This window comes from Mirounga leonina, unplaced genomic scaffold, assembly GCF_011800145.1.
Source record: "Mirounga leonina isolate KUSES-001 unplaced genomic scaffold, KU_Mleo_1.0 Mir_92, whole genome shotgun sequence".
Classification (NCBI taxonomy): domain Eukaryota; kingdom Metazoa; phylum Chordata; class Mammalia; order Carnivora; family Phocidae; genus Mirounga; species Mirounga leonina.
In genome coordinates this window covers 117,628-132,359 of record NW_023270852.1, presented here as the reverse complement: position 1 = coordinate 132,359, position 14,732 = coordinate 117,628, and the positions used below count along the sequence as shown (strand labels likewise).

General features: G+C 47.8%; 1 protein-coding gene across 3 annotated transcripts in view; it reads right to left on the bottom strand.

Moving 5' to 3' along the window:
* Window positions 1-14,732, bottom strand: part of SERGEF (secretion regulating guanine nucleotide exchange factor) — a 225,272-nt gene that overhangs the window by 188,406 nt on the left and 22,134 nt on the right. For all 3 annotated transcript variants that reach the window (XM_034995445.1, XM_034995447.1, XM_034995446.1), the window contains exon 8: window positions 12,848-13,006. In XM_034995445.1, the coding sequence (XP_034851336.1) occupies window positions 12,848-13,006 (159 nt within the window). The remainder of the gene's footprint in view (window positions 1-12,847; window positions 13,007-14,732) is intronic.

The window sequence follows — 14,732 nt, the reverse complement described above, 5'->3', positions numbered from 1 at the left end:
TCGACTAATTTCACTAGGAGGTGGTACTACTGTGACTCCCTGCCCATGCACACAGCAATTCCCAGCCCACAAACTGCTTTCACCAAAACCTCCAGCTGACCAGGTGGTGCTGCTACCCTCCCCACCGCCCCCCCCCTGCACGCTGAGTAGAGTACCACTCAGTCACGAGGGAGGGGGCACCCACCTCTCTCTTAGCCTCCTTTTAGGTCCCTCCCATGTGAAACGGGAGTGAGCCTTCCTCAGCCAACTCTGTGCAAACAGATGACTCTGTAAAGCCCTGGCAAATGCCTGGCACACAATGTGTCTTTGGTAAAGGTGAGCAGCCCTTCCCCACACACCGCCATCTCCTCAGGCAGGTGTGGGAGAAGCCCCCAAGCTGCTCATTTTTAGGCCGTTGAGAAATGTGTATTGAAGGCAACGTGATGCCTTCCTAAGTGACCTTCCATGTGGCCCGAGACAGCTCCCCAGAAGGCAGACCAATGAGCCAGATAACTCCAGTCCCTACCAATCTTGTGCATTCCACTGGTCACCCACCTCATGGGGTGATGGGGCCAAAGTACCTAAAAATCAGCCACGGACATGAGGCCTGAAGCAGAAGGCCAGCGTGAGGCAAGAGCCACCCTGAAGCACGGCCTTTCCTTCATCGTTCCTATTTGTCACCACCAACCTCCCCCCACACACAGAAACCTTCAGCTGCTCCTTCCATGGCTCACACATAAGGCCTGAATAAGGACCCATGCTTATCACACCTGAATGATTCCAGTCCCTTCTGCTTCTCTCTGGCCCTTGGTAAGCAAACTATGCCAAGGGGCACCTCCCACTTCTACACCTTTGTTTCCAGTAGTCCTTCCACTTGGAGTGCCCTTCCCTCACCTCTGCCTATTCAAATATTTGTCAAATAATAGAGTGAAGGAGTGAAGAAGGAATGTGTGAATGAGCAAATGACAATCTATCCCTGTGAGGCAGACAAATCAGAGATTAGGATGCTCATTTAACAGATGAGGAAATTCAGGCCCAGAGAGGTTAAATGACTTGCCTAAGATCACACAGCCAAAAAGCAGCCAAACAGAGCTTGAACCTGGCTCTTCAGGCTCTTCAGGATCTTTTGGCCACATGAGGCTTCCTCCTAAAGTAAAAAGTCACTCTCGGATTAGGAAAAAGCTGACCCAAGATTCCTCAAAATGGGCCACTTTCATCTTGGCACACATCCGAGAGCACTTTAAGGCACTGGCTGTTACTCTGATTATTGAGAGCTCCTGTGAGACAGGCAAGGTCCCCTGAGAAAGGGCAAGCACAGTGCCATCTGTTAAGAACCTAAAAATGATGGCGAAATTACAGGCCAGTCACTTAATGCTCACTTTTAGAGAGCTCCTGGAACAAATCAATCCCCACCAGGAAAGAGGAGAAGGATTCCTTGAATGGAAACTGAGCCCTCTGCCTGGGACCTCTGAGCCCTTCCCAGAACCATCTGGTGAGCTCGCAGCATGGCTGGTGTCCCCACCCACTGTGGACAGACGTGGAAACGGCGGACCGGAACGGCGGACCGGAGGCAAGGCCTCTCAGCCATGCAGGGGCAGAGCCGGCCCTAACACCATGCGGTGGCAGGCATCACTGCCAGCCCTGGGGAGCCGAGGCTCTCCGCCCTGGGCCCCTCCGGGAAGCCTCAGCAAGAGGGCAGGGCCGCAGGCCGGGTCTCCTGAGCACAGGCCCCTGAAATGGCCCAGCTTCCGCGTCCAAAAGCTGCAGCCATTCCATGCAATCCCCACTCCAAGCCTCTCCTCTGTGCCCGGGGAGATGCAGAGGCGAGTAACACAGAACAAGCCCCGTACCTGGCAGGGCTCACATTTGCTGAGGAGGATGGTGACAAGTAAACAAACAGAGATACCCTGGTTCCAGGCCGTGCGAGCTGCTATCATGAAAAATAAAGCCGGGCAGGGAGAGGAGCGTGCTGAGAGGGTGGGGGTGGCCAGGGAGGGCCTCTCTGGGAGGTGACCGCGGACAGAAGGCGTGCGAGTGTGGCTTTGTGGGGACCACGGACGCACACTCCTGGCACAGGGAAGGGCTGGAGCACAGGTACAGAGAGCAAAGGTACTCAGTGTCCCCTCGGCCACCGCCCGAACCTGCCCGTGACCGCCCCCCCCCCCTTTGCTGCTCCTAAGGCCTCCTCCCCAGCAGCCCGCCCACCATAACTCCCCTACTCCCGGGAAGAGAGAAGAGTCATGTGTTCCTCTCTGCTCTGCAGCCCGAGAGTCGCCGGCCACATTTGCAGCACGGTCACTTTGAGGGGAGGGAGCGAATAAAATGAGTGTGACCTCTGACATCAAACAGTGCCTGGTTCAAGGGTCTGCTTTGCTTAACTGGCTGTGTTACGTTGGACAAGCCACTCTGCCTCTCTGAGCCTTAATCTCCTCACTTGGAATGCAAGGGAAAGGAAGCCCACCTCACAGAGTTAGGAGGAGTATGTAAGTGGCAGCACCTGGCAGAGCACCTAGTACATGGTACGTGCTTGGCAAAGATTGGTTCCCTGCCCTACAATGACACCCTTGGAAATAAGACAATTTTGTTGTTGTTGTTCAACCGACTGTGTTAACTCGTGTCTTATTGCAACATAAGGCCCTGGGCCTACCCATCTGTTGGGTATGGGGGCTGTGAGATGACCCTTGAGGAAGATCCCATCATGGCCCAGCCTGACGAGAGGGCCCTGGCCCAGAGGAGAGCTGCGCAGACAAGCAGGAGCAGAAAAGATACTAGGCATTGCCCTTACCGCACGTACAAGGACCAGATGCTCAAAGAAACCAGGATCAAGGAGGGACACTTAACTGCTGTCCTCTTCCCCTCCCACCTCTGGCTCACTGGCCCAGGGCCCAGGCCCTTGCCTCCTGACTCTCCTGGGGAACAGCCAGCTAGAGGCCAAAACGATCTCAGTTCTTCTCACAAGCAAGGAGACAATCAGGTATTAACTCATAGCAAGACCTTAGGTAACCTCTTCCTTCTTTGGGCCTGAGTTCTCCCATCCATAAAAAGAGGGCCTGCATGACCTCTAGGGGTCCTTCCAGCTCTGACCTCGCTAATTCTGACTCTGGATGCTGGCCCTATTCATCCCACCCCAAGGCTACCTGCTTGCCCACTGCTGCCATCTGGTGGCCCTCTGGGTCCAGCCGCACTTGGCTTTGGCCAGGCCCCCCAGCAAGCCCTGTACTCGAAGGATCCAGCTTCAAAGCATGAATCTTGCTTCTGCTTCAGCTGGACACACACCACACTTCCATGGACCACAGATCAATGGGTATTCATTGCCAAACATAAAACCCAAAAATAACACAAATTCATCTCTCCAGCAGAAACAACACGACTGCAGCTGAGAGACTGACCTCCCTGCCCAAGGAGAGGAAGGAACTGCCCAAGGTCACACAGCTGCCTGGCTCCCAGACTAGCCCACAGTTCCACTTTACCACAATGCTTAGGGTTGGTGGGCACCCTGCAAACCAAAAATAACGTCAGCCCAGGACCAAGGAAACAAAGCCTTTCGAAGGTGGGAAACAAAGTGTCAGGATTCCTTGCAAACTTCAAGAAAGGGTAAGACAGGACATGGGAACACATGAGCACTGCTTGAAGAAATGCACTGGAAATAACAAACTGGAGGTGCCCGAGGTATCTGCTAACCTTGGAGGGCATCAGCCACAGGGACACCTGCTAGGCCTTCCATAAGCCAGCCTCCAAGTCAGCACCCAGCGCAGATCCCAGGCTGGGCACACCACCAGAGGACGAGGAAGACACGCTGGGGTAGGACCATGTGTCTGCATGTGCTTCTTCCACCAGACACGAGCTCCTCGGGGTAGAGTTAAGTCTTTTCTTCTCTATCTTCAGGCCTCTCAGCACCTGGCCCGAGCAGCTCCGTAAAGATGCATCCAGGCAGATCTCTCAGATTCCTGCACAATCGTGGGAACTGTCCATGTTTTGTGGACTCAACTGGCCACACTCTTGGCTCTTGACTGCAGCCTTCTCCTAAACCCTCTAGTGCAGACCCTAAGAAAATATACTGTGTGGCTTTAAATAGATCACTTGCCTTTTCTGGCCTCTATTATCTCACATCTGCAGCATAATGGGAGTTCTACTAGATAATCCTCAAAGTCCTTTTAATTCTAAAATTCTAGAATTTGAAACCCAATCAGAGCAAATCAAAGCTATTCTTCACCTGCAGAGCAGATAGGGACAGTGGGAAAGGGGGAGCAATGGAACGATGCTTCCCTCTAGTGGTGTAATGCTGTCACTACACCCTCTCAGCTCTAAGCCCTCAACAAACTCCATTCGATCCCACCCTGAACTCTGAACAGGAACAGTCGGCTTGCACCCACTGCAGAGGAGCAGGAAAGAAAGCAAGGACACCAGGAACCAACGAGGCCCTGAGCCAGTGCCACAACAGTGGAGAAATTCCATCTTTAGGAGCAAGGAGATCTTGGAGCTCAAAGAACCTCTTGTGACCTCCAACTCCCATCTTCCGATGAGGAAACCAAGGCTCAGGGATGTTCAGAAGGGACTTGTCTGAGGTCACAAAGCTGACTCATGACTAAGCCAAAAATAGATCTCCGCGTTCCTGCCTCCTTCTACAGTCTCTTGCCTCTCTTCCATGAGACCTCCCAAGTGAAGCCCGTGGAAGCAACGTGCAAGGACACATACCCCGGAAGGGGAGGTGAAGGGGCTAGTTCCCTGCACGGAGGGGCAAGAAATTTTATTCATTAACCTTAACATTTATGGGGGATATAATCAGACTACAAATTATTCAGCATAAAAATATAATAGAAAATAAAAGCCTCACATAATTCCACCAATCAGAGATAAAATTCTGGTACATTTCCTTCTGGTCTTTCCTAGTCAAGTATCCTTTTAAAAGAAAAGTTGGAAGTTACAGTGTAGTACTTTATTATAACCCACTCTTTTCACTTACCATATCATGAGCATATTCCTGTCATTAAATATCCTTCTAAAACAGTCTATTTAACAACTATATATTCTAACATATGGTTGTATCATAATTTATTTTAATAAAAACCCCTACAACCTCTCTTGTATCCACGCATTTGTTGTCTTTATAAATTAGGCTGCGATGAATGGCATTATACTTAATCTTCTAATACTTCTGTAATTATTTCCTTAGGCCAGTTTTATTTTAATATAGGATAGAATTTCAGAGCTGGAACGGTCCCTAGAGATCACTATGTCCACCCCTCCTATTGCCCAGGGGGGTAAGAAAGGGACCAGGGAATTTTATGTCTTGCCAGAGGACAAAAAGAAAACAACAGAACCAAGTCCCAAACTCTCCACCCATTAAAATGTGACCTTCCCGGGATGCCTGGGTGGCTCAGTCAGTTAAGCGTCTGCCTTTGGCTCAGGTCAAGATCCCAGGGTCCTGGGATTGAGTCCAGAGTCGGGCTCCTTGCTCAGCAGGAAGCCTGCTTCTCCCTCTGTCTGCCACTCCCCCTGCTTATCCTCGTACTCTCTCTCTGACAATATTAAAAAAAACTTTAAAAAATAAATAAAATAAAATGTGACCTTCCCAAAGGATTTCACACCCTTCCCTGACCACGCTCACCCACATGTACCTATCATTCCCCTAAAACCCTAGAGCCTTCAGTGTCTGGGCCAGTCTTCTGACTCTTTGCCACGGTTCTTTTTTACTCTTCTACTAAATATTTCACTTGTTCATCCAAGTGATTCTGGATTTTATATTCCCCTGTATTCTGTAGCACAGTGCTATAAACATATAGGTAAGCATTCCACAAATACCTGCTAAAGGATCAAGGATAACTAAGAATTTCCCTCCTCACTGCTTGGAAGAATCAGTGGCAGAAATTGGAGAAAGATGTTCCTCTAAAGAGCAAAAGAAGTTCAGTTAATGAGCTAGAGCATTCTGAGATAGATACTTGGAATTAGTGTAGCAGGGTTGGGGACAAAAGACCAGGTTCAAGTTTTAGTTCTGCCAGTCTGGTAAACCAGGGTGATGCAGCTAACCAATTAGGGACTTGCCTGTGACACAAGGATAATACCCATCTTGCCAGCTTCTCATGAGGAAATGGATACGAAAGCACTTTGTAGCAATCAAAGTGGTCCGGAAGAGCTATGATTGCTAGTGTATTATCACAAACAGAATCCTGGAATGAATCCTGTAATGGCATCCTGACCCTTACTCCTGGGCACCATCTCCTACTTTCTATTGCACACACAAATCCATTAAGGAAATCTATGGCCACACACTTGAGGTAAGAATCAGTGTTTTTTTGAAGCAGAACTTCATGTACAGAAGAAACTACTCTTCCTGGCTCGGGTCCCTGGGTTGGATTAGTGAAGTCCAACACATCTCCTCATCATCTCTGGAGAGGATGAGACAAGGTGGAGAGAGCGCTGCACGGAGAGCCTGGAGACCTGAGTTGCTCTACCTCCTCCACTCACACCCCGTCAATCCTCAGTTTCCCCAGCTCTAAACTGATGGAGTCAGGCCCGATGAGCTCGACGTTCTCATCCATTCCTGACAGTCTAAGGATTCTCGGACAAAAACGAATGACTTAATAATAAGCAAATTAGTCATTTCACAATAGTCCTTTGGGCTCGCTTTGACTTTCAACCATTGGGTTTTCAGAGTTCTAAAGTACAAACATCATGAATTCCAAAGCATCTGCTTTAAATAGAGCCCATGAGGTCAGAATCTCCCTGAGCTCAGTTGAGGCTTCACGATATTTGGTCCCAAAGAAGATGGAGTAATATACACTGTCACCCTATTCTAAAAAGGATCTTGGCCCCAAAACAGCATTAGAGATATTTATAAATTCAAAAAAAATAGTGTGAATCAATGGCTGGGCTTGGATTTCACTAATGCTTCGACATCAAATACAGTAAAATATCTCTTGGTCTGTGACACATGAAGCAAGAAAGGAGCGTGGCTAAGAGTTGGTCCCTTCCACATGTGTCCTGCAATTTCCCATTTTATTTTTTTTTTAAAGATTTTAACACAAGCAGGGGGAGTGGGCGAAGAAGGAGCAGGCTTCCCGCTGAGCAGGGAGCCCGATGCGGGGCTCGATCCCAGGACTCTGGGATCATGCCAAGCCGAAGGCAGCCGCTTAACTGACTGAGCCACCCAGGCACCCCTGCAATTCCCCACTTTAAAGAAACAAAAAAATAAAACATATCTCAACTATAAAAGGATATAACCAAGAACCAAGAGGACTATGATAGGAGGGGAAAATTTTACTGGAAAGTAGAATTGGACTTCCAGCTTAAATGCTGCCAAAAATCACACTCTCTCCTCTTTCTTTCAGTTTTCTCATCTGCAAGGTGAAGAAGTGCCTTCTTCCATCTCTGATTCTCTACAACTTCCAAGTCTCTGGGACCGTCTTAGATGACACCGAAGAAAGTGAAGAATGTCAAGAACTCTGTATTTGGGCTCCCTTTCTCAGTCCACAGCCATTGTGAGACCACAAGACTACTTTGGGATACCGTGTGGCTCAAGGAAAGCTTCCGGCATGCCAAAAGCAACCGGATTCTAGACACTGACCAACCCCATACTAAGGTCGGGATCTTGTGTAAATCATTCCCCTTGAGATGCTAACAAATCACCAGCTACCAGCACTTAGCATTTGTAAGCATCGATCTTTCTGCACTCGCCAGGAGAGTTCTGAATCAACCTGTTATCTGTCCAGAGACATCCAAATCAGCCCCCTGGAGACTTCTGCTGGAAGAAGATATTGGGCATGTGACCTCCAGAGAGCTCCAGAGTTTCCAAGAGCAGAGGACGCTAATGTGTACTGAATCGAAACATGAGCCCAGTCCTCATGGATGCTGGAAGCTTTAAGACATCATCTCATTCAATCCTCAAACAAGATCAGCAAAATTTCCCCCATTTTCCTAATGATAAAATAAGCTCATTTATTCATTTGTTCAACATGTATTGAGCACCAACCTCATATGTGCCAAGTACTTTGCCAAGCACCGGGGATATAATGCTGAATGAAAGCAATGTAGCTCCTGCCCTTATAAGGCTCCCTGTCTAGTGGGAGGAGGAGCTAGTCAAAGAATCCACAAAAAAGAGCACAAAGGAGAAGTTGTAGTGCTAAGAGACGGATAAAAGGGAAAAGTGACTAGTCAGGGACGTCAAGGGAAGGCCTCCCTGGGGAGGCAATGACTACGCTGAGGTCTGGGGGAAAAAAAAAAAAAGGATGTAACTAAGTCAAAATGAAGAAGGAGCGCAGGGATAAGTGTGCCAAATCGAGGGAACATGAGGTGCAAAGGCAGTGGGACATTCATGACGCAGAGTGGAGATCGGCTGGACAGGCAAGAGCCGGCACGTATGAAACGGGGCTGGCACGGCAGGCAGAGGGCAGACCACATGGGGCCTCGTGGGACCACGAAAGAGTACGTTTTCATCATAAGAATATTGGGAAGCCACTGGACTGTGACATGATGGGTTTATAAAGACCTTCCAAGTGAGGTATGGAGAACAGATGGAGGGGGGCAGGAAGTGAGGAAGACGAGGAGGTCTGGAAGACCCAAGTCACCCAGGAGTCCCACGAAGTTCCTGAGAACAATGATCACGGACATTAAGCAGCTTGGGAAAGGTTTCGAGAATGCAGCTCCTCCAGCCTGAGACACAGGTATCCTTGCCAACTTTCCCAGATCCACTGCAGGATCCAGGGAAGAGGTTTCAGGGGCCTGATCCACAGTGGTGGCAACAAGGGTGGAGAGAGCCCGGGCTGCCCACAGCCACACAATCAGGATGCCAACAGAGCTGAGACGCAGAAACCTAGGCCTGTCTGACTTCAAAGCCTCCGCTGCTCTTTACCTTGCTATTTATTCATTCATTCAACAATTTCGTTACTAACCCTCTACTACGTGCCAGGCCTGTGCCAGGTGCTGGGGACAGAGCCACAAGCAAACAGACACGCTCTCACAGGGCTGACAGTCTAGGCATTAAACGAGAACACACACAGATGTATACAGTTACAAACTGGGATGTGTACTGCGAAGGAGTAATAGTGTGATCAGAGATCTTCACAGGAAAACTATCTATAAGGCCACAAAGATCTTCCTAACTGTTGATGAAAAGAAAAAAGCCACTTGCCAGCCTACGTGTAAGTGAAAGACTTTAGGAAACTTTCCCTCTCAGAGCTGGACACTGAACATCTATGGCCGGCTCATAAGCCCTCAGGGAGAAAGCTGGTATGTCTCAAGTCCTGCACAGACCCTGTCGACATAAAAGTTTCTAAAAGTCTCGCTCACTCCTTAATACACTCACATATCTCAACCACAGGCACCCCTCACTTAGATGTGGACAGCATTTTACAGTTAGTTGGGATCTTTCACACAGATCCACTCATTTGACCCTCACGGCAGCCCTATGTAGAATGCAGGCAGGTTATGATATCCTACTTGGGAGAGGAGCAAGTTGAGGCCTAGACAGGTAAAGTGACTTGACCAAGGCTGCCATTGACCTAGGAAGGCACCCAGATCTGCCACCCAGATTTCACTAGAAGCATCTCGGGCCAGGAAATCAGGACTCTGGGATGAGATGGCTGCAGGTCACTGAGCCTGGATAAAGTCACCCAGGAGTCCCGCGAAGTTCCTGAGAACAATGATCAGGGACATTAAGCAGCTTGGGAAAGGTTTCTAGAATGCAGCTCCTCCAGCCTGAGACACAGGTATCCTTGCCAACTTTCCCAGATTAGAACAGGTTCTCTTGGACTCTTTCCAAGTGCCTCTGACTAACAGAGAAAAGTATTTTTCCATCGCAAACACTGCAGGCAGGGACCCGACTCCTGAAGTGGGAGGGCAGAGACCGCATCCCAGATGCCCATACAGACCAGCTGTAAAGTTATCCTGACACTGTGTTAACTGCCCTAGCTAAGCACCTACCACTGGGGATGCAGGGCAGTCTCAGGCATCACGTCTCAGTGTTGGCAAGACTCCCATTTGGGACTAGGTATTTCTTTGTTGTGGAGGACTCTCCTGTGCATTGCAGGAGGTTCAGCAGCATCCCTGGCCTCTACCAACTAGATGTCAGTAGCGCCCCCAAGCTGTGACAACCAAATATGTCTCCAGACACTGCAAACAATCCCTGGGGCACAAAATGGCCTGGGGTTGAGAAGCACTGGTCGAAGGACTGTGCAGAATGGGGGAAAGCAGAGTCCACTCCTCTTTCTCTTCTCCTAACCCACCCCCTCCCATCCCATCTAACTGGACAGATAGATGGCCAGTGTGCAGAAATCCTTCTTTTAATCAATATCACACAACGAATGCCTTCCAGAATGAGCCTGAGAGCAGGCTGCTGGTGTGGCCTGCAGGTAAGTCCCAGGAGCAATTCACCACTGGCGCTTGTAAAAACAACCAGAGCCAAATAACTCCTTGTTCCACTAATGAGCTGCCTCTGACCCTGCGAGCAAATCTTGTTCCCATTAATATGAGCAGCTGAGTCTGACTGAACTGGAAGCCCTGGGTGTTTCTCCCCTGTGACGCTGGGCCAGGGCAAGAGCTTCTCCGGCCGCTAGAAGGCGCACCAAATCGGTGAGTCAAAGAGCAGGAGACTCCCATTTACCCAAATTCGGTACAAGAGCCAGGACCCTCAGACACCCCAGCTTACAACCGTTCTGGACTGAGGAGAAAGGGGAAAGTGACAGAGTACATAAACAAGAGATCTGAATTGACAAATTAGTTAAACAGCTGAAGCATTACCGAAAAAGCTTACTGTGAAGTGGGGGTGGTGACGGGAAGCCGAGCTCTAGAGCAGCTGAGGTGACTCAGACAGGGTCAGGGCGGTGGGTTCCAACCCCCGACCCCGAGGGTGGAAATCGGTGTCGGTTACAAGGCTACACGGCGAGCACCAGAGAAGCAGCGTCTTCGCGTCTGTCGTTCATCAGCCACCTAACTAGTGAGAGGGTTTGTGACACACTCAACCAAACTCACTGCCATTCGGTGGTGAGTGTATTTGACCGCATGGTAGTTCTGTGAAGACTGACTAACCATGAAACACCCACCTGTCAATACCCAGTTACTCACACTCCCTGCTCCTTTCTATGCCCCTTCTGCATGCTGAACATAGCTGCCACTGCATGTCTCCAACAGCAATGTACCGAAACTGGATAACAGGTCGGTCTCCCCCAGTGGCCAGCGGGCTCCCTGAGGGCAGGGTTTATATCTATACATGGTGTGATACATAAATAGATCCCCACCATTTGTATGATGGATGGACAGACAGACATATGGATGGATGGTAAAGTCTTCCATGTCTATATTCATACACTCAGGCCTGTCTACACGTTCTGGGGAGGGCATAGCCCAGGTCTTTTCTCCAACGCTCACCAGATTGCTCAATAGGTTCCCGATAAACAATAACTGATTTGGTTGGACTCGTGAATACAAAGAGACAAACTGAAGCCTTCTGTTCATGAACCAGTGAGACCAAGGAAAGAGGTCAGAAATCCTCGCTGTCTACCTTGACTCATGTATTTGAAGATATTTACTCTCTTTTAACTAGAATGTGAAGATACAGAAGTGAACAAGACTAACATGGTGCTATCCTTCACAGAGCTCACTGTCCAGGTAAAAGGCAAATATTAACAATTGTACAAATGCACAATTACTGTGCTCAGTGAGTCTCCTTAAGAAGAGTTTCTGTAGCTAGTCCCAATCTTCTAGTAGTCTGAACCTCTCTGAGGAAAGTCATGATTTTCCCCTTTAGAGAATCCTCTGAAGTGGTCAATATGGAAAGTTAATTTTACACCTTTGTTATACAGGCCTCTGTTCCAAAATAGTCATAAAATTTTTTAAAAGACCAATGAAAAGCCTCATAGATATGAAGACTCACAAGTGTATGTCTGTGTGTTCCAATGTGTAGTAGGTGGGACTTGCCAGGGATAACTGAAGCGGACCTGAAAACCTACAAAAAACAGAAGCCACTGAAGTAACTAACAGTCACTAGGTAGGTATTTGGGAGTCTGGAGATCTGTGTGCAGCTAACAAGCAGGTCAAGGGCAGGCAAGGAGACTCCTGAGAACCCCTGAAGTTCAGGAGGCTCTGACATGATCATAGATCTTAAGAATTACAAATGGCCTGTCTGGGAAACTCTACGTAAGTCAGCAGAAACTCTAGGAAGCCAGGGAAGAAGAGCGGCCATAAAAAAAACAAGCCCAGAGAACAAAATCATCAATATGAAGACCACAAAAGGAGATGTGCCCTAAGGGAAAGATAAGAAATAAATACAGACTCAAGAAAAGATAAAGATGCCAAAAGCTGGATGGCATGGCACCATAAGGTAACATCTGAGAGGATATATGGGATGTCTGAATCAATGTTATGTGGTTTGTTAGGGTTAATGGAAATGTAAATCAAAATATCATTCCAGCCATGATTCAAAGTAATGCTCCTGCCTCGATCTTGAAATATTAATCTTTAAGTTTCGGAAGCTTTTAATTTAGACTCAGGCGAAAATGCAAGTAGAGTCATCTCTTCAGCTAGGACAAGGCAAAGACTCCCCAACAACCCGAACAAACTTCTGGGTGATGCTTGCTACAATGGGTTCCTTCTGAAAACCTCACGGATTCATAGGGCCAGAAAGAGTCCATCTAACCTAGCCTTGCCTCTTTGGGTGTAAACCTTTGATCCAGAGAGGAAATGCTCCATATCTGGCTGACTGCAGAACTCGATCCCAGATCCTCCCTGTCCCAATCCATAGAGCTTTTCATAGTAAAAACCCACTTACTTAGTCCTGAGCATTCACAGCTGTTTAGACAGCTGTCCTCCCATCCCTACCCCCACCCCCCAACCCCCACTGTTCTTACCAACCACAATTTCTCTGCTGCTCTCTCACCTGTCTGAGCAACCAGGTGTGTCCACCCACTCCAGACAGAAGTGACCTTTTCGTTCTGAAAACAATGTGCTTCTATTTTCTGGGGCACAGGAAGAAAAGCAGCCAAGGAAGCCAGTAGTCCATGCTTATTGCTTCCCCAAACATACAGCTCTCCTGCATCTTAAACAAACAGAAGAGGAACAAAAGAGGTGAAGGAACATTGGTTCAAAATGATGGGAAATAACACAAATCTGAAAAAAAAAGTGGTTAAGAGAAGTTGTATGATTCTTATGCTATGACGCTGAGTAGAGCAAAGCAGGATACAAAATTCACGCCTAGCATATTAACATATAAGTTTGTTTTTAATTCTATAAACAGGAAACAAGGCCAAATGTTCTTAGTTTGTCAAGGAATAAGAACGTGTAAGTTTATTTTTTCATCAATTCATTCAACAAATATTTATTGAACATCTACCACAAGAAAAACATGTTTCTCCATTTTCTCCATTTTTTAAAAAACATGCTTGCATTGCCTTTGGTCAGGAAAAATATGCATTAACTCTTTAAAGTAACAGGTTAAAAGATATATTATTTAAGCGTAAACTTTTCAGACCCAAGATGATCTCACAACATGTCCCGTCCAGCAGAAAACAGAATGCTGCTACCTCCCATACACACAGCACTATAGTTCATTTGAACCTCGTGGTAGTCCCGAGGTATGAGCAGGGACGCCACTGAATGACACTGTGAATTAACAGAAAGAAAGCAAGTTCACAGTCAAGTGACTCTGGCTTCTATTCCTGGACCTGCTAACCAGCTACTGACCTTGGACAAATCACTTCCTAAGCCTTAGTTTCACCAGCTGAAAATCGGAGGGCAGGGCGGATGGCCTCGAAGGGCAGACCATGTAATGGATGACATGGGCCACAGGAGAGACTGGTGGGCCACGGCGGCAAGCCACAGGGCACATGCTTTTCTAAAAGGCATTCAAGTTCAAAAGCATTTTTTTTTTAAGATTTTTTTTTTTTTTTTTGCGAGAGAGAGAATGAGAGACAGAGAGCACGAGAGGGAGGAGGGTCAGAGGGAGAAGCAGACTCCCCACTGAGCAGGGAGCCCGATGAGGGACTTAATCCCGGAACTCCAGGATCATGACCTGAGCCGAAGGCAGTCGCTTAACCGACTGAGCCACCCAGGCGCCCTCAAAAGCATTTTTAACTGGAAGCCAGACCAAATGGAGCCATGAGCTACACAGTTTGGCCCGTGAACCTACAGTTTGTGACTCCCTGACTGATCTCTAAGAGCTTTTCCAACCAACCCTGACATCCCACATTTCTACACTGTACCATACAGCACAGAGCACACACACATGGCCCCAAACACCTGAAACGTGGCCAGTCCAAACTGAGATACATTGTCAAACAAAAAAAGCACAACAGATTGCAAACACATAGCACAAAAAAACCCAAAAACAACATAGTTCCTTAATAATCTTCATATTGATTACTGGTTGAAATAATATTGTGGGTATATCAGGTTAAATAAAATATATTATTAAAATCAATTTACCTGCTTTTTTTTTTTTTTTTAAGATTTTATTTACTTGAGAGAGAGAGTGAGAGACAGCACAAGAGGGAAGAGGGTCAGAGGGAGAAGCAGACCCCCTGCTGAGCGGGACTCGATCCAGAGACTCCAGGATCATGACCTGAGCCGAAGGCAGTCGCTTAACCAACTGAGCCACCCAGGCGCCCTAATTTACCTGCTTTTTACTTTTTGAAATGTGGCTCACATATTTCTATTAGACAGCATTCTTCTAGAAGCTAAATTAATCAAGGCTTGGAGATGTTAAATGACTCTCAAGATCACATGGCTAACAGAAAGCCAAGTCCTCTGCTTCCAACTGCGTTTTG